Consider the following 21,462-nt stretch of genomic DNA (forward strand, 5'->3'; position numbering starts at 1 on the left):
ATTACCTCACCCTCGCCAAGTTTGGCAGCTGTCTCAAATTAAGTCACTGCAATGAGTACCACTCTCCGAAAAGAAACTTGGGATACGGGCTGTACTTATATTACGACTATTAAGTATCCAAACCACTTAATAATCTCTCTTCTTACACATCTCAGGGGAAAGTTTCATGACTAGATGATAAATTCACTGAGTGAAAAAGTCTTTTATACTTCTTAGTTAATTTTTATTGAAATATATTTTGGTGGACATTGCACCCTCTTCAGTCTAAATGACATAAATCATATAAATTTAATTTACGTATTAAAAGATAGGTAAAAATAAAGAAATTTGTAGAACTATGACTAGGTCAACCCCGGGAGTAAGGGAGGTGACAATGGGCAATTAATTCAATATAAGAGTTTTTGCTGAAAAGCAATGAAAACCAGATTTATCCAGAAAATTTGACCAAAATTGTATAGGGATCATGGTAATATAATTTAGAACAAAGTTAGTTCTAAGAAAAAAATCATTTACTTTAAATTTATATTACCAGTACATCACAATGTAGTAATATTCTGTAATTAATCACTAGAAATATCGTGTTTAGAACTTCGTCAACCCTTCTCATATTTTTTTTAATGCCACCTAAATTCAAGGGGTTTTTAGATTGTTTAGTACATAAATATCACAGTAGAGTTTCTATACATGAAATGACATTTTCTTGGGAAAAATATTTGTTAAAACCAGCCATCTAATAACAAATTTTTCTGTCTGCTATATTAAAAACTAACTCAGCTAGTTAGCGGGGCATTGGTGCGCTAGTACCCAAATTCAGGCAGAACCTGCTGAATTCTTGCACATTCCCTTTAAGCCAGTTCCTAAAGTCTGAGACTCTTAAAAATTGAATAATCGATCCATTGTCCCCTCCCTTACTCCCTGAGGTCAACCTATGGAGACTCAGACTCTAATAAAAAATTAAAACTTAAAACTTAAATCTGAGACTTCAATTAAATCTTATCAAATTATGTTTTAAATTATGTTCACTTTCTTTTGTACAGGTTATGCAGAAATTTGAATGCAATGTATAATTCTTAATTACCACTGCAGTGTACTCAAATTGTTTTCATAGATTTTAAAATTTTAATTAAAATTTAATTGCATTCAAGTATGATCTATTTTTTATTCAATAAATATATTAATAAGATAAATGTTTTATTAATTGAAATTTTTAATTGAGATTTTTTTGAAAGCGATGCCGTTCAACAATTTTTTGAGAGTGTTCATCTACAACGTACTGCTATGTTAAGAGGTAGGCTTTATCTTTGGACTGAGAGGATAGGTTATTAAAGATAAAATCATTCTTATATGATGAATTTCCCCCAGATTTAAGATTTTTTTGGATAGGCCTCTAGGTTCCGGAGCTCCAGGCCTCCAGGTGGCCTCTGTACACTTAAAATAAAAAATAATTTATTTTTAATAGTTAGAGGTCAACTCTTAAAACAAAATATGCATCTTTTTGAATGTTATTCACATATTTGAAGAAAAAACATGCATATTTTGTTTTATAAGCTGTTCTCTAACTCTTAAAAAAATACAATTTTTAAAATTTTTACCTGTTCAGAGACCACCTGGAGGCCTGGAGCTCCGGAACCTGTAGGCCTATCCAAAAAATCCTAAATCTGGGGGAAATTCATCATATAAGATTGATTTTATCTTTCATAACCTATCCTCTCAGTCCAAAGATAAAGCCTATACACCAGGTTTACGCAAATGTGTCAAAACTCCCCCTCTCCCTTAATTATGCCACGTTAGAGACAGTCTTTCGTTTTGCAACTTTGCACGATGATTTCTGTAATAAGAAATAATTTTATAACCATTATAACTTTCTTTTTATTCATAATCATTTTTAAGATAATCTGACATCAAATTATTACATGACTAAATTATCCAATTGTTTGTATTATTAAATTGTGATTCAAAGGAGAGGAGAATGGAAAGCTTTGCATTTGTAGATCTTTGTTATTACTCTTTGAAGTAAAATTGTGTCAAAGAATGATAAAAAAAATATTATTCTTTTCTTTAATTCTATTATCTTGCTTGGTAAAGATTTTTATTGAAAAGTTGGGCATAGTCTCTTTCGTGACAACTCCTCTTAAGGAGCATTTCGTCGTAGATTTTCTCCTTTTTCTAGCCCCTGCGGGGGGGGGGGGCTCTAACCCTGCGGGGCCAATTGCCTAACCTAACATAAATAACCTACCAAAAGCTACTGGGAAAATGCAACGAAACGCCCCTTAAGAGTCGTTGTCATGAAAGGGACTATACCCGAAAAGTTATAATTAGGGGATTATTTCTATTTAGCAAAATTCTGGGTAGGTTGATTAAATCCTCCTAATGTGGCATTTTGACCTTTTTATAACAGTTGAGAAAGAGGGGTAAACGGATGAAACACTTTTTCGGAACCACGCTTAAAACGCAAAGTAACTCAAACAAAAAAAAAAGAACTTACAGCACTGAAATATTTCGAATTGTAGTTGATTTAACGTAGTAAAATATGGAACTGTAAAGTATCAGATTTTCTTGCCTTTTTTCGCCAAATTAGGTAATTTGAATAATTTGGCTCAAATTTTTGTTCTTCATAAATATTACCTCATAATTTTCATTCAAATGAAGAACGTTACATAAAATTGCATTTAAGAAAAATACGAAAAACCTAATTAATTTTCTTGCATTTAGAAAAAAAGGAAAATGAGTAGTTAACATTTTAGTTAAAAAATTGTGTTTATTTTAAGTTAAACCCAGTTTTGTTGGCCCTAAGTTTATTTTTATTATGCATAGAGAGTTGTCCATAATGTAATTCTATAATAATTATTTCTCGAATCGTAAAAAAACAGCTTTCCTCGGATATTAAAATAAAATATTGTAAGGTTAAATCAAATTAATTTAATTTACATATTAAAAGATTTAAGTAAAAAAAAGAAATTTGTAAAATAATAAAGGCACAAAATGTTGTTTGTAAAGGAAATTTTTTTTAGATAATATTATCAATCTTGTAGTTTAGATGGATGTTAAAAGTAAACAAGCAAAAGACAAAAATCAGCAGGGGGAGGGGGTTGTTTAAAAGATATATATTAATATAAATAAATTTTAATATTTAACATTTTTATATGAAAAAAACTACTTTCTTTTTAATTGAATTATCCTAAAAAATGTTGCTCTACGTTGTTGTTACAAATATCAGAATATTACTTGTCACTTGCCTGAAATAGAAGCAGTGTTGTCCCATAGAGTATTGGTTATCGCACTACTCTATGGTAGGGGATCCGATTTCAAGTCGAACCATAAACTTTGCACTTAGTTGAAAAATGTAGTCTCAATTTGTCAGAATATAATCACTTCAACCTTCCCTGAGATCCCCATAGGTTGTAAGGAGGGAGATTTGTAAAAAGTTAGGATTCTACATATCGAGCAATTAAACCATACTTCCCTCGATAATGCTCATCATTCACACGAAAGTGCCATTAATCAAGGTGGTTTAATTCCTGCCAAAACTCTAGGACAAGGTGATGTAATAATCAAGGTTACATGAGAATTACTGGTCAGCTTGTAATGTAACATAGGATTCATTCAGCTGTGCAGTGTGCGAAGCTTACCAATCTAAGATAGGCCAAGGATTCTCGATTCCAGTTTCCGTGTGCATCAGAATCCTAACTTCAGAGAATCATAGCTACAAACAACTCACAAAGCAGCAGCATGAACCATGTTATCTTCTAGCTTTTTTTAGGTATGGCAGCCACAAAGAGGAAGATGTCAAGTGGGTTAAAAATTTGTACACAGAACTTGGACTCAAAAAGTAAGTCATTTTTTTTATTTTAAAATAAAAAGGGACTTTTACACTATTTGTGTAAGTTTTAATGAAATTTTGTGTAGTATGGCCATTTCAATAAGATTTTCAATTTCATTGATTTTCAGTCGTTATTTGCATTAATTGTATATGTTTATCTATCAAAGTAGTAGGGTGTGATGTTTGTGTGTCTTCTGTCTAATTGAAATGTTTGTATTATTGGCATTTCAATAATTTAAATTTTTTGACTTCAAGTAAGTATTATAAATCAATTTTAGTAGGTATGCAGTAATTAAATGTCTAAGAAGTAGGTTGTATGAATAGAATACATGGGAATTGTGACATACAAAACTAATTAACTTTAAAAGGCGAATATAGGTTCGATATGATATGAGCTTATATTAAAGGTGCAATTCCATAGATTATAAATAACTTAAAAATATTGACATATTCAATTGTATAAGTCTGTTTATAGCTTAAAACCCGTCAATCTCGAAGAAAATATTTTGTAATTAGTGTGGTTCCCTAAGAACTCAAACACCCTAGCATCACACAAGGCTTCGTGGCAAGGTTGAATTAAAAAGCTTTCGTTAAATGATAGTCGTAATAACGTGGAAACCAATTAATCAGGGGTAAATATACCCTCCTTCTACCTTCATAAAGTAAATTATTTAAAAGTTAAAAAAAACATCAAATAATGTAAAAAGTAAAAAAAAATAATCGATAAAATTTTCTTGGAGGAAGAATGATTTCAAATCCCTGTTTTTTTGTGGCCGTGTGTGTGTGTTGAAAATGCGTACACAAGGGTTGTTTATATCATCATGAATTAATCAAAGATCTCTGTACAGAAAATAAACTTTAAGACGTATTATTTACCCTGTCAATACTCCTGACGCCCTTCTACGCAAATTATTTTTATGCTTTTTAAAAAATTAAATAAACTAGTATATAATCTAAAATAATAAACATTTAAATTATCTTTTAAGGTGCGTGCCAATGTAATAGTCAATCAAACTTAAGCAAAATAGTCAAAAAAAGTCTTGTAAAGGGCTAAAATAAACGATTTTGTCGGCAATCTCATTTATTATATGTTCAATTGAAACAGAAAATTGCAAAATCTACTTAAGGATTTTTTTGAATTTTTAAATTTGGCATAGATATTCTAAAAGTATGTAATGGCACCTTTGATATAAGCTCATATCATATCGAACCTATATTCGCCCTTTAATATTTTTTTTTGTATTCATGGAAAATTGTAATATGATGCTACAGATAATTTTTCTGTATGGATAAAAACCGGTTTTAATCCAGCGGATATTGATCAGTTTCGAAGCCATTCTGGAAAATAATTTTCAGTTCTATGCAGCAATTGGATGTCTATCTGTCATATATAAGTAGTAGGATGTGATGTATGAATAGAATACGTGGGAATTGTGACTAGGGAATTTTTATCGTCAATTTAGGTTGCTAATATAGTCAATACGCTCCTCCATGGTAAGGAAATGGGATGGGATAAAGCCAGCATAAGGAATTGATGGGAAGTATTGTTTTATCAGCTCAAGAATCTCTCACAATATTCACGTATTCTGTATATATTTTGTGTAGGTAACTTGACAAAGGGAAAAGTAGGTTGCGGGTAAAATCCGTAAAGGTGTGTGTTTTAAGGCTTAAAAATAGTAGTAGAACGGTAATATTCACTAAATATGTGTATTTCTTATTGAAAAGAACTATAGACAATTTTTTTTTTAATTAATATTTTTTTTCTCGTTCTTTTACTGTTTTTAACCTAAAACTCACAACCCGCAACCTACTTTTCCCTTTTTTAAAGAATTATATTGCCATTATAGGCGACTGACACTACATCCATTTTAGTTTTTACAGTCTCTGTTATAAAATTTAAGTTAATATATTCAAATGATTTTAAGGTTGTTCAACCACTATGAGGCTGAATTCTACGACGACATTCAAGATATGATCCAACAAATTAGTGGAGATGAATTGCCACAACAGGTTAGATTTAGGCAACCTGGAAGTCCTCTAGAGGGACGCCAAGGGGAATAGATATAATCTGCGTTTCAGAGCCGTTTGATTTTGGTGCGGCTCCGGCTCCAGCTCCTAATATACGTGGATATTGCAAGAGATTCTCGCCTACCCTGATAAAATATTTCTTCTAGTTGGCTGATATAACGATGCTTGCCCCCATATCACCCCTTATATTCCCTTCCCTCCTACTTGAGGAACGTACCAATATATGAGGATTTATTAACAACCTGAATTGACGACAAAATTTTCCCTGTTGTAATGTCCACGCATTTTATATCCATTAGTTTTTTGTTGTTGTACCTGACCTGGATCTCGCGTCAGCCGCCTGTAAGCCTTGGGGAAATCAACTTTTTACAATTGCAAAAATCAGCTGGAAGTCTAAAATTGAGCCAAATATGGCAATACAAATTTTTAAAAAAGATTAAAGGCTTTAAATGGGTTTAAATTTGAGGCTTAGCCGCGGCTGCCGAGCCTTGCCATAATCCCTATATTATTCGGGTTCCCCCTTACACTCAATTTCTTGGTTTATCTTGACCTTTAGCCCGTATTTTTTCTTCTAATGCAAAATATCTTTTGTTTTAGATCTTCCACAGTTTACTTGCCAGAATCTACAAAAGAAACAAATAAAAAATCGAATGAAATATGATCATTGTCTTCCTAAAAAAATCCACCAAACCTCAAATATGAAAGTTTTTAACCAAACAAAAGAGAATCTTAAGTTGTAGGTGTAATTGATATATATTTCAGTATGATTACAACCGGTTCTCGCCCATATTGAATTTCATGCATAGCATTGTAATACTGACACTTTTCCACGAATATTAAGATAAAAATCTTAAAAATAATACCCATTTTGTTAGCCTGGGCCTTCTAACCCTCGGGTCTAATAAAACTGGTTTTAATCTCCTAGGAAAGCTGTCTATAATACGATGAGGTAAAAAACTATTTATACAATTTTTTAAAGTGATAATTTTCCTATTTGATAAAGATGCATATCATAGAAAGCTACAGGGATAGAACAATCGGCAGCAAATTAATCTTCCTAAATTTCTCTTCTGCGAAAATCTATCTTTAGTAATAAATTAGTATTGTGGGAAGACGACTGAATAAAGGACGGACCGACTTTTAATATAGAAAGCTTCGCTTTTAATGATACATAATTTTATTATTATGTAATACACATGGACAAAATTACATGAATGCATCATAGATAACACGGAAAGTACATTAGTCAGAGGTTTATTATGTCTTTTGGAAAAATAGGTATAGTATGGTTTTCACTTCTTCTTCCAATTCATTTTAGTGCTTTATTTCAGCTATAATATTTTTTTACCAGTATTTTTTTGCCTTGGATAAATCATAATTAAGAAAGTAAACATTGAAGACAACAAATCTTGGTAGCTTTGTTCTATCTTTCTAAGCTAAACGTATTATTTTGTGTTCTTTAGATCTAACCAGAGGGTTTGATAGCACAGGACACAGCTATCCTCAACAGTTTAGCGGATTTATAAGCAACACGCTCCAAGCGGTCAATGGATCCTAAAAATAGACATACTTGCTGAATCATTCCTGGTTTTACCTAATTTATATCTGCTCCTTCTTCGGGACTATAGGCTTTTAAAGATTTTCACTTAAATTACCCTATTATTTGACTTAAAAATAGCGTTCGACAAGACATCCTGCGCTGTTTATAAGTTTTATTACAAAAAAGGAGTCATTTGTATTTAATATATTGATAAAATTGTTAACAGCGTTTACTTCTACCATTATTTACAGTGTTTGTTTTTATACAAAATTACCATTAAAATATCAGAATGTTAATTCATACATTCACAAAACTTACTACTTAACATTATAAGATTACTAATTGGTCAACCTGATCCTCTAGGGAAGGCGGGGGAGGAGGAAAATAGCCTAAAATAACTTAAAAAAATTATTGTGCTTTCTTGAAAAGTACAACCTAACAACTTTTCAGATCTTAAGCTTTATAAAAAAAAACTGGCTAATGTGAAGGAAACAAAGTTGCAGTTTTCATTATATTTTCACATTAGCTTTTATCCTATTTCTAGCTCCTGCTGGTGCTTTAACCCCGCGGGGCCAATTGCCTAATCTTGCGGGGCAATCGCCTAATAACCTTTCAAAAGCTACTGTTAAAATACGACGAAACCCGCAACTTCGTTTCCTTCACATGACCAAAAAAAACTTACTACTTTATAAAGTAGGATTGGTGACAATATAACTACAGTTTTAAGCTGAAATAGATACCAAAACAAAATATGAAATGTAATTAATAAATTACAGGGGAGTAAGAAAAAAATATTATCAGAAAATGATCTAGTGTGCGTTTAAATCTCCAGCTAGTCAAGAATAGCGGTTCCTAAAAAATAATTATATTGCCTAAGATTACAGTATGATATACTAACATGAATTTAGGATCAATTTTTTTTATTGGCACAAATGTAAAATGTATTTTATACTTATTCTATTTTTAAGTTTTAAGGGTTTTTTGTTTGTTTGTAGCTAGCTTAAGATTTCAATAACTAATGAATTGATTGAATTCTCGAAATAATGCAAAATTTAAATCGGTCTCAGAATGGTATTTTTCTGGTGACTACTAAAATGGTGGGTCCACGTATTACGTGCATGACAGATATCTTGAGTTTTTTCCGTCTTAATTTCTTACGACTTTTTATACAGTTTTGTATTGTGGGAGGCGTTGTTAGACAAATTAGTTGGGGGGGAAAGTACCAATTCAACGGTGGGCGTTCATTTCCGCATGCTATCACTTCAGCATATTGTTTCATCAATACACAAAAGCAAATTAAATTAGAAGGGGTATACAGTAGTGGGTATAATGGATCTAAAGGGATAAAGATAATAAGACAATGGCCGATAAATTAATATATACCCCAATGATGATACTTAGAATAACCCCTTCAGTAGATTAAAATTTGTGGTTGAAAAGTGTGAACAATCAACCTAATGAAGCAACCAATTTAAATTGACCCAATCCCCAAAATTGTTAAGCCAACTAATGAAAAAACGTTATTTTAAAACTTTGGGTACTATTGTCATTGCCCACTCTTTCTCTGCTGTACAAAGTTTGTACGGTGTTAACAAGGACAAAAGGGATGTAAAGTAGAAAATATTTTTTTCGTGAAATAAAAGAAATTATTTTTTTTTCATTAAATAAAAGATATATAAATATATTTTGTATCTTGTTTATAAAAATATTTTAGATTCTAAATAAATTTAGCTGAGTAATTTACCACATCATATTATAGACATCTTTCCGTGGATAATAAGTGAAAACAAGGTTCCGAATGCCTTAACTATAAAAACTAGTGCTAATCTTATAATATTTACTTTAATACTCATGTAAAATTTCTGTAATATTAGAAGTAATAGAGTAGCCTCGCTACTAGAAAACGATTTATCTTTGTACTTAATACCCTTTCTTTAAGAGAAATAATTCTTCAATTTATACATGGGAACGTTTTATGGGGGCGTTCAAAAAAGTGGTGGTTTATGCACCACCAATAATTAAAATTTAAACAAAAATAAAAATCTGTATTTTAATGTATTTTATATACGTAAATATATTCTATTCCTTAGTATCTTTTATTTGAATGCTTACAAGCGACTTCAGATAAAGTATCAATTAATTTGCATGCGTCGCATGTGTTTTAATGTGTTCGTATGAAAGTAAATTATGTTTGCATGAATAAATGGAGTTGAAATATGGATCTTGAAATTGTTGGCGAAGTTTATCTATAATTTGAAATGTCTGTCAGCTTGTCTATGTAACATTTTTTCTGCTTTTATTTTTAATTTTTTTGTATTTTCCTCATGGCTTTTCAAACAGAATGACTGATTAACAGGTAGAAAAACAAAGTGAGTTACAGAGTAGATTTGCTTTAAAAATGTGTTTATCTGCCAACATTTTTATTTTGTTAGTGAGTGAATAAATATTAGTTTTTTAAAAGCAAAGCTTTTCTATAATTAGGGTCTGTCCGTCTGTATGTGAGTTTATTATTATGGGACAGTTAGCTATCCTGGTTAAAACTATGCCCCGCCCCATAACTCAAACAAGGCCAAGAATTATTCCCTACTCCTCCTATTTAAAAAAACCAATGTTTTAATCTTTTTTTAAAAACTTTTTCAGTCGTCATACCTAAGATTCAAAATAATTTGTGACATTGTTCTATATAAATGTATGTTTAATATCTTTGATCATATTTGCTGTTATCTAATATGTCTCATACCTATATTTTTTAAGACAAAATGAATTGAAAATGAATGCTAAAATCGAAATATATCTTCATGTCTTAGAATAGTGTATTTTTTAAAAAATAGGTTGAAAAACATACTAACTTTAAAATAGGTTAATTTATATGAAATATAGGTGTTCAAGTCAATTTCAGGCTCCAGGTATGATCCTGCAGGTCCTGATCCTCGAGGTCTCCAGAAATCTTTAAAACCCTCCTGTGACCGCAATTTTTGACATAGAGCCTTCAAATTTTAAACTTACGCTTTTCTTCTACGTCTACATAATGTATTAAAATTTTATGAAGATCTGCCGCCGTTCTCCCGCTGACCGCCAACTGCGGCGGCTGGCAGGTGCCAAGTACAGCTGCGGCCGACGAAATTTATGTTTTGAGATTTCTAATATAAATTTTACATAAATATAAACATTTTCTGAAAAAAATTATTTTTCTTGTTTCAAAGATAAAAAAAATTACAGCCTTTTGAAATTTTTAAGTAGAAAAGGACTTAAAAACAAAGGTTGTTAAATAAAATGGAGAAGAAAGCGAAAGTTGACTTAGGCTCAGTTTTAGTCGGAAATTCATTATCAAACAGGGGACATGCACTGAGATAATAGGGGGGGGGGGGGTTGAGCCCTACCTCCAAATGTGCGGCAAGGGGCCTCACTATTAAGGGTTAATGTCTAGTATACTTATTGTTTTGTATTAGATATATTACTTAAGGGGGGGGGGGGCGGATCTGACACTTTTGCGTAAACTTGGAGTATAGGCTTTGTCTTAGGAGTGAGAGGTTAGGTTATTTGGGGGAAAAGTTTAGTTTTGGGTGTATTTTCCTAATATTTTATTAAATTTTTTTTATATGTCTCCAGGTTCAGGTGCTGCAGGCTGGAAGGTCACTTCTGGAAAGGTATAAATGAAAAAAAATAGTTTGAAGAGTTAGAGATCAACTTATTCAACCAAATATGCATCTTTTGGGATGTTATGAGCGTATATAAAGAAAAAATAAAAATCAGCCTCCACGTTCAGGTCCTGCAGATCTCCAGGTGAATTCTGGACAAGTAAAAGCTGAAAATTTTTAATTTTATAGTTAGAACAAAAAAAACTGAAAATTTTTAATTTTATAGTTAGAACAAAACTTATTTTACAAAAGTTTCTACTTTATTAATGGTATGAACTAATTTGAAGAAAAATTTGAAATCAGGATCCAGGTTCAGGTTCTGCAGGCCTCCAGATAAATTCTAGACAGGTAAAAACTGAAAATTTTTACTTTTGAAGTTAGAATAAAACTTATTTAGTAAAAGTTGCTACTTTATGGATAGTATTAACATTTTTGAGGAAAAATTTGAAATCGGGATCCAGGTTCAGGTACTGCAGGCCTCCAGGTGGATCCTGGACAGGTAAAATCTAAAAATTTTCACTTTTAAATTTAGGGCATAACTTATTTAACAAAAGTTGCTACTTTACGGATAGTATTACCTCATTTGAAGAAAAATTTCAAATTGGGCTCCAGGTTCAGGTACTGCAGGCCTTCAGGTGTATCCTGGACAGGTAGAAATAAAAATTTTCACTTTTAAAGTTAGGGCATAACTTATTTTGAACCTGGAGCCCAATTTCAAAATTTTCTTCAAATTAGTTAATACTATCCATAAAGTATCAACTTTTGTTAAAGAAGTTATGCTTTAACTTTAAAAGTGAAAATTTTTATTTCTACCTGTCCAGGATCCACCTGGAGGCCTGCAGGACCTGAATCTAGAGGCTGATTTTTATTTTTTCTTCATATATGCTCATAAAATCCAAAAATATGCATATTTAGTTTAATAAGTTTATCTCTAACTCTTCAAACTAATTTTTTTTTCATTTATACCTGTCCAGAAGTGACCTTCCAGCCTGCAGCACCTTAACCTGGAGACCTATCAAAAAAATTTTAAATACAGTGTGTTTTTTTATGAGAACTTTTTTGAAAGCAATTTTACCCCACTTATAGTTATCAGAATTTAATGATTAATGGCTTATTTTCTTCGCTTTTTAAGGGAAATTATGAAACAACCAAAAAATGTTGAAAAAGTACAGAGCTGGATCTTTAAATCGTTTTTATAGTGCGCTGAATTGGGGCGATTCAGAGGTGAACCGTAGCTGCGCTGGTGGTTAGCCACAGCTCGCCTATAAAACAGGGATTTTTAAAAGATTTTCGGCGCGGTGTTGCTAGATCGCTGGCGACACTCAATAACATATCCATACGTGCCGGTACAATTTTATAACTTAAAATGGGTCAGTACGGTGTTTTATATAAAAAAATATATAATTTATTTTTAAAATAACTATAAAAATGTTTTCACTATAGTTTTGCAATAAAATATTAAACTAATTTTAAAAAAATATTTATTTATTAAATATGAATCATCCAGATTTAGCGCGGCAATGCCACTCGTTGAGTGGCATTGCTGCGCCGGTTCGGCGCAACTGACCGCGCTGAATCGCCCATGCCATTTCTATTTAAAGATTGGTATTTAATAATTTGATGGCGCGCTGAATGAATCGCCCCGGTTTAAATCACCTATAAACAATTTAAAGATCCAGCTCAGTAAAGTTGAAAATTAAAAACTTAGGTGTCAACATCTAAAAATGGTTTTAGAGCATTTTTCTTATGTTCAAATATTCTACCTTTTGCAAGAATGGCTGCAAAACGCTTCAAAGTTGAGATATAGAGCTATAAATTTATACAGATACTATTAGGGACATGTACTAGAATAGGTCAAAGTTAGAAGGCCATATCTCAATCAGGGAGAAAGTACTGGCCCCCCAAAGTCGACTACTGAAAATACAATTTTTTTCTTGCAAAGGGTAGAAGATTTGAGCATAAGAAAAATGCGCTAAAACCATTTTTAGAAGTGGTCACCTAAGTTTTTAATTTTCAACTTTACTGTACTTTTTCAACAAAAACTGTAATTTTTTTTGGTTGTTTCATAATTTCCCTTAAAAAACGAAGAAAATAAGCCATTAATCATTAAATTCTGATAACTATAAGTGGAGTAAATTGGCTTTCAAAAAAGTTCTCATAAAAAAAACACACTGTATGAGGAAAATACACCCCAAAACTAAACTTTTTTCCCAAAAAACCTATCCTCTCACTCTGAAGACAAGGCCTATACTCCATGGTTACGCAAAAGTTTCAGATCGCCCCCCCCCCCCACATATCAATCAAACAACAAACCCTTTGAATTCATGAACTTTTTTTTTGAAAGGCTCTTGTGACCGCAATTTTTGACTTACAGACTTCAAATTTTAAACCTAAGCTGTTCTAACATGTATACATGACATATTTAAATTTCATAAAAATCCAACGCTGTTTTCTTGCCGACTTCTGTCTGCAGCGTCCGGAAACTGCCAAGTACTGCTGCCGCCGCCGAAATTTATATTCAAGATTTCTAATATTATATATACATAAAGGTAAACACTTTCTGAAAAAATCTTCTTCTAGCTTTAAGAGTACAGAAATTACAGCCTTTTGAAATTTCTAAGTAAAAAAGGACCTAAAAACAAGGTTGTTCAATAAAAAAGTAAAAATTACTTTGATCCACTTATTGTCGGAAATTCAATATTAAACAGGGGACATGCACATTAGAAACAGAGATAACAGAGTGAACGTTCAATATCGCCCCCCCCTCCTCTCCTACCCTCGACCTATTAAGGTCAATAAAGGGGACCAACCGTTAAAGGTTAAACATAAAATTCGCTACTAAAAATAAACTGTAAAGTCATCTTAGAATTGATTAAAATTTTTATTTAGTTTCCTGCGAAGAAATCTGCGATACCGTCGCTAATTTTTAAAATTATAATCTATGCTATAAAAATTGAATTCTTTAATAATTTGTATTAAATTTAAATATGGAATGTAAATATAAGTAGAAATTATTTGTTTCTATCAATGCGTTGCAAAATTTTAAGTTCGCCAAATTTGAGATATGTCAGAGAGCCAGACCCACCATTTTAGGGGTCACCATTTTTCTGCCTTTTCCTTCCATTTTGAATACAAATCCCCTGGATGTTAAAGGGCAACCATATGTTTATTTATAGTAATAAAAGACATGTAACAATTTATGGAAAACAAAAATAGCAGCATGTTTATCACAGGGTGATTTTTATTTTTTGAGGAATAAAAGTAGTGCTTAGTTTAACCCACTAACCTCTGTTCGCGCGTTTTTTGTGCTGTGAACTACCATCTAATACATATTTAATATTATTTCATAAATCTAAAGACTGTTGACCTGCTATTTATATACTTACTGATAACTGCATCAAATATTTTTGGTATATAACGCCCAACACCAATGATAAAAATAGAAAATTAAATTTTGCATTACTTTTTATCATATCAAAAGATAAAAAAGATAGTTGTGAAACTTGACAAGAAATTTATCTTTTGCATACCGATTTTCAATAGTATGCTATAATCAATAGCAAAGAAATTTACAATCATCTTAAAGATTTACTGTATTTTTATCTTGAGGAAAAGTTATAGGCTAGAGTACTAACCTATATAATTGAAGTTTTACTCCAGGCATAATATAAGAAAGTAGATGGTATAAATATGATCAGCTTATTTGACTTCAAATTAAGTTAGCAGAGTATACCATAAATACCTAATTGGGGTGGGTTTATCCTTCGATTTCAAAATCCGCGCGCTTGTCATGGGAGCTCTACCGCCCACTGTTGGATATTCATTTAAGTAACATTCAACAGACAACCAACACTTTGTCTGAGAAGGGAAAGGGGACATTGGGCTGTAGCAAAAGTTTTAATATAGTGTTTTCTTATTTGTTAGCTTACAACTTTGGAGACTTTTATTAAGTTTTGATTGATTGGTATTTAAGTTGAGTTTCCAAGCTTTTCAACCACTTAGTGTAAGCTAAATAAGGGGTAAATTTGTGTATCATCATTGGGGATTTACATCACTTTATAAGTCATTGTCTTATCCCTTTAGATCCCTGTCTCCCTACTCTAACTATTTATGCCGCGCACCGTATATAGTAACAGTAGGAACAATTTTTAACTTCTTTAATTGTACCGCGAACCTATCACATCCCCAACGAAGAGCGGATGCGCTACATGACGAGCAATAGTTGCGGTTAGTAGCAGAACTACTTTATAATTTATCTTGTCTGTCAGTCCATAACAATATGGTAAAATTTAATTTTAACCAATACTAATTCAGATAGATAAGTCAATTTTTGTGAAGATATCCCTTAACAAAAAGTAACAGCATACAACTTACTTTGTCTGTCAGTCTGTTGGTCATGCTACATTTTTTATATTGATAATTAAGGGTTACTCGGTTTTCTTATATATTCTCCTATCATTCTTTTCTTTTATTTCTATTCCTCTATTTTCTATTTATTAAGACAACTTAACTGATCATTTACTTTATGATTTACTTTGTCCCACCATTATATTTACAATTTTCTTGAGGTTAACCTTGTTAAACCTTATATTAGATACAATTACTTTAGTCTTAATACTATACCTCTATCATTAACTTAGTTTTTACTTATCCTCTCAACACTTTTCTTATTTTCTTGTCAACTCTTTCTCATGGTTTTAATTTCATGAAATATGGATAGAAACGGCAGAGGGAACCAATAACAATTATATCGGTTAAATTTAAATCTAATAAAAGACATTTGGATGGCCTTAAAAGAAAATAATAACATCTTTTTTTGTATTGAAACTTATAAACAGCGACAGGATGTCTTGTCGAACACTATTTTTAAGTCAAATAATAGGGAAATTTAAGTGAAAATCTTGAAAAAGCCTATAGTCCCGAAGAAGGAGCAGATATAATTTAGGTAAAACCAGGAATGATTCAGCAAGTATGTCTATTTTTAGGATCCATTGACCGCTTAGAGCGTGTTGTTTATAAATCCGCTAAACTGTTGAGGATAGCTGTGAGGAAAGATTTCCAAATAAATTACTCTATAATTAATCTCTCTCTGCGAGTCAAGACATGTTTAGGGGAAGGTGATTTTCTTGGCTTACATTAAGGATTGAGTTATGCATATTTTCATTCTTGTTTATGTACTATTCCTTTTGGAGTAATGCATAAAACATTTATAGCATTTTGTACTATCCTCTTATTGAATAATAATAATATGTTACTGTATATGCATCCTATTTTTAGTAGCGAAGCTACTCTATAATACACTTTGTCCGTCCGCCCGTCAGTCCGTAACGCTATGGGGGAAATTGGATTTACTCAGCTCCTTTAAAAGATAGAATGCTGAAATTTGTTGACAACATTCCCATCATTAAGGAGCACAATCAACCATAAAACATCAATAGCGGTCGTACCGCTTTTTAGCAGGTTTTTGGCTATTGTTATATGTTTTACATATTTCCCCATATCTTTGGTGTTTTTGGTCCAATTTTCAAACCTTTTTGGGATATCAGTTTCAAAATAATTTTTCCCTTTGTTATGAGCACTTTAAATCTACTTGTACGTATTCCCATCCACGATTTTTGTGCTTCGCTACTTATGGATGTTGTCATTCTTGTTATATGTATAAGTCTCTTATATAGGATTGGAATTAGCATTCCTTAATATTACAAGGGGCTCCCACACTAGCATTTAGGGGCTATGAATTTAAAGAAGTAGGGAAGGTGCAAATAAAAGCAAACCTAGCACTGTAAAATAGTCTGAACCAATGCTGGGACCATGTGAAGCTTCTCTAAAATAGAGAACTTATTCGGTTCAATAGTTATTGAAATCTTCAGATACAAAAAAAAACTTTATTGCTTTATTTAACAGTAGGATAGACGAACCCACGCCGTTTAAAGTTTTCCGTAAATGTTTTGTTGAAGTTTTAGTATACATTTAGACAACAAGAAACAGAAAAGTTTTATTCTAAGAAGATGTTTCTTTGAACGCAATGAAAAGAATAGATGAATGACTAGGTAGCTAATTTGGTAGTGTTGACACAGCCATGGTTTGAAAAATCATCCATAGAAATGAGGTATTTTGAATCAATTGCTTTTTAAAAATCATTAACTCTTTTTGTTATTTCAAATGGCATATTGAAATTTCCTCGGCTTGCATTTTCTAAGATACTATACCTACATAGTAACAATGATGACAACATCCATGAAAGCGAAGCTCTGAAACGGTAGGACAATAGAACATTAAAACTTGTGGAGTGTCAGAACTGAATAATCAAAGGGGTGGGTTTTTAATGTAACCATCTCGTAATCAATGTATAAATGGCACTTAAAATTCGAATTTTGATCTAAAATTTTGCATGAGTAATCCTTGGTAGGTCTATTTTCCCTAAATCGAACAAAAAGTTGAAAAAGTAACGGCTAACGGCTGAGCCGTTTAGCCGTTTTTTGGCTAATTTTAGGGCAAATCTGTCATAAATTACGTAGAAATCAACTTTTTGAAACATATTTTTGCTTTAAATCATGTGAAATTATACAAAAAAAACATTTTTTAGATTTCTTGTACCAGCAACTACCGGCTAGAACCGTTTGAAAACGTTTTGTAGCGGAAAAGAGCATTATGTGGAGAGAGGTTTCGTGATGAATTTCCCTTAAAAATACCCAACAAATAGCTAAACTGCTGAGCCGCCAGCCGTTAGCCGTTACTTTTCCAACTTTTTGTTTGATTTAGGGAAAATAGACCTACCAAGGATTACTCATGCAAAATTTCAGATCAAAATTCGAATTTTAAGTGCCATTTATACATTAATTACGAGATGGTTGCATTAAAAACCCCCCCCCCCCCCTTATAAATAAAAAAAAGTCGAAAAAAATTGTAAGTAAATTTGTTGAAAAACTGCATAAATACAGTATAATAATTCAGGACATAATTACTTACATTTTTTTGAATTGATTACAGAGAAGCTTCTTTGTTGTCCTAGGAATTAGTATTCCAAAAATTAGGTCAATCGGATTATTATATCACATAATAATTTGTTAAAATAGTTAAAAATCATCGTGTCTGAAATGATCGTACGGACAAACTGGTAACGATTATAGAGTTGCTACCTAACTACTAAAGGCATCACCATGCAAAGTTTGAAGTCGATAGGACAATTCTAACATGCTTAAATTAACAAAAAAAATATCCGTTCCAGACGGACTGACAGACAGATAGACGGACCCTAATAATAGAAAAGCTTAGCTTTTAAAAAGTAGAATCTTTCTTTCTGTTTTAGATATCATTGTTTCTAAGGAACAATATATTACTTTTACATTGCGCATAGTTTTGCTCTTCTATTATTGATGTCATTATCAGGGAGATTGGAATAAATAAATGTTCTAAAATGTTGCTTTTGCAATAACTCGTATAATTGTGAGCAAGCTTCCAGTCAGTGCTCTTATTAAGTCTAGCTGTACTTAATGTTGACCAAACGCATAGTATAATTAAACGCACATTTAAAAACCCCAATAAGCACATTTGACTGGAATCTTACTCACAACTTTACGCAATATTGTGAAAGCTACGGCTTCCTTTCTACACTCCACTCTTTAGCTAGTTCAATATACTAATGATATATTTTGAAACATGATAATTCTCATTAAAACTTTAAAAATACTAAAGAAATTTTGTTCGTTGAACTATACTTTTACTGAAAACTCTTTTATTCCAGAGTTTTTGTTTTTGTTTACATAATACATAATCTAAGCAAAACTTTATGGTGTTCTGTAAAATCCGTAGATATTGTTGATATTCTTTACATTCCCATATTCCAAAACAGCACATAGGGCGGAGGGGGGGGGGGGGCGTAATAACATCTAAACAGTAAGCAAAATGGTCTAAATATTGAGCTGGATTCTTGAAACTTCTTACATAAGCCTAGTTCTATAGTTACTACATACTACATATAAATAGCAAAGTATCAACAAAAAGAAATATTTTTAGGTTAGGTTAGGTAAGGCCCAAAAATCCCATTTCCATAGGGTTTTCTTACCTAACCGAAAAATAAAAAAGTTGGATTTTTTTTCATTTAAATATAGTACCTATTAGACTAGGCTTATGTACCAAGTTTCAAGAATCTAGCTCAATATTTAGACCATTTTGCAGTTTTATGAGATATTCCTTGGAAGATTTTGAATGGCGCGAGTGCCTGATTAAATCACCAAGAATAATAATTAAGCTATTTGATAATAATGACATTTTCACTGTTTTGATTAAACACAAAACTTTATAGTCTTTAATATTTATACTATGAGACACTTCTTAGAATAAGAACACAAAAAAATTCTGCGCCTGCAGACCGCTGAAAATGCGATGCGGCTGCAGTTGTAGAAGTTTACTGAATTCCAAAATATTCCAGCTTTATAAAAAGCTAAGATTAAAATTTTGATAGCCAGCTGAGCTACCGTTTTGGCATTTGAAGTCATAAATTTTTTATACTTGATGTCATTTTTTAGCCCCATTTTTTAATTTGCACCCAGGGACTGTGATTTAACCATTAAATTCCATTTGGAAATGCCGAAAATTAAATATTTTGTCGGTGTAAACCGTGTTTTTTGATGGAACTGAAGGTAAGTAGGTAAGAAGAGGAGAAATAAGGGAAGAAGAGGGTTGTTGGGAAATTTTCGCATGAAATTGTTTGTCAGAATTACTTTCCCTTGTCCCTGTTTCGCACAATGGTTCACTGTTAAACCCAGCTTCTAAGAAGTAGATAGTACCCAGGTTGATAATGTATAAAAGTATATCAAACATTTTCCTAGAATTGAAACTCGTATGTGGTCCCATCTACTTTCCTGGAAATTGGTAATTAAACATGCCAATTCAATTAGTTATGTACAATATTCTAGGTAGGGAGGATACCATGAAAAATAAATCTCTTTTTTTTTCTTGCTACCTAACCCTTCCAGTTTTAAAAGCATATTTTCTTAAGGACACATGCCTATAGTAGCTTGATGATCAAAATATGAGTCCATTTTGAGTTTCCCTGCCTTATATTATCTTTATTTTGCCCTATCAGGTCTTCCAATAGTTATATAACTTAATAATATTCAATATTATAGAAATAAATATAATATTGATAAGAGAGAGAATTGTTATGCTCATGCTCTTGTATAGAAAAACAAGACAATTATAACACTAAACTTCATGTACTATTTAAGAAATGTTTGCCTTTTGTAAAAAAAGGCTTGTAGTTTTCACTTCCACTAATTAATTTTTTAAAAAATTTACTGTGTTATATTCATGCTCTTGAAGTAAAATAAAAAATTATTAAACACTTACCTACATGTACTATTAAAGTACTTTTTTTGTTAAAACATCCTCTTGTAGTAAAATAACATGTAATAATCATCATCGCCATTTATCTCTTCTTTCCATAGCATAGGCCACGCACAATGGTTCTCCATTTTTCTTTGGATTGGGCCTCAGTAAAGGCATCACAGTAAGATGTTTGATTCTCATCTTTCAGTTTATCCAGGAATTCCCTCCTCGAGGTTGTTTTTGGTCTACCTGGTTTCCTCTTTCCTGTGAAGGGGTTCCAAGTCAAGACTTGATTTGTTAAATCATCATGCGCTTTCCTTAGAGTGTGCCCCAACCATCTCCATTTTCCCTGCTTTAATTTCAGTTTGAAAAAAAAACAAGTAATGTTCATCTTGACTGCAATATCATATGTACTGTTTGATAATGAACTTTTAATGACAGTAATCAAATATGTTATATATCATTTGCACTAGATTTTCATCTACTCTGATAAATACTCGCATCAGGCCAAAATAACTAAGCCCCTCATTCAACCCCTTTATACTTTAACCCCTCCTTTCCTACTAGATGATCGAATTGACCAATAAATGAGGCCCTTATTAGAAAGCTAGATTGAGGACAAATTTTCTCCTGTCAATATATCAACGTATATTCTATATACTTGTTATAATATAGTTATAAATAGAATATTTATTCCTATGTTCAATCAAAAGATATTTTTGTACTTTTTGTTATTATGCTCTTTAAGAAAAAACAAGTAGATAATGTGTTTACGGTACCACTATACATATATCAAAATTACATAAAAAACAGTATATTTTAACTTTTTTTTAAATTCTGTTATTTTTCCACGATTTAACTGGTTAAAACTGGACTTTTTAATTGTCCACGAACTAGAAAAACCCGAATTTTTGCAAATCCTGATGGTACCCAAGTCAAAAAATATTTGGCCTCAGTTATTTAGCCTGTTAAAATACTAATTATTAATTAATCATTTCATAGACTCAAATTTAAGGAATTAAATGGAGAGAGAAAAAAATCTACCTCCCAATATTTCCTGGTTACAATTAGAAAAATTACACTTATAATTTGGTTTACAATATAAG

The 21,462-nt window shown here is 31.7% G+C and overlaps 1 protein-coding gene across 23 annotated transcripts in view; it reads left to right on the plus strand.

Moving 5' to 3' along the window:
• LOC145331061 (farnesyl pyrophosphate synthase-like) overlaps nt 1–21,462 on the plus strand; it is a 51,527-nt gene that overhangs the window by 27,190 nt on the left and 2,875 nt on the right. For 10 of the 23 annotated variants that reach the window (XR_013883668.1, XR_013883671.1, XR_013883665.1 and 7 more), the window contains exons 14-16: nt 3,761–3,829; nt 5,746–5,830; nt 6,446–6,584. Coding sequence is in view for 2 of the 23 variants with exons in the window: in XM_080175678.1 (XP_080031804.1) it covers nt 3,761–3,829; nt 5,746–5,830; nt 6,446–6,490 (199 nt within the window). In the remaining 21 variants the exon portion in view is untranslated. Of the gene's footprint in view, nt 1–3,760; nt 3,830–5,745; nt 5,831–6,445; nt 6,709–21,462 lie in introns of those variants that run through there. The other 13 variants (XR_013883661.1, XR_013883664.1, XR_013883662.1 and 10 more) reach the window with 4 other exon arrangements.

This window comes from Acartia tonsa, chromosome 11 (genome assembly GCF_053477335.1).
Source record: "Acartia tonsa isolate MP-2025a chromosome 11, ASM5347733v1, whole genome shotgun sequence".
In the NCBI taxonomy this organism is placed as follows: domain Eukaryota; kingdom Metazoa; phylum Arthropoda; class Copepoda; order Calanoida; family Acartiidae; genus Acartia; species Acartia tonsa.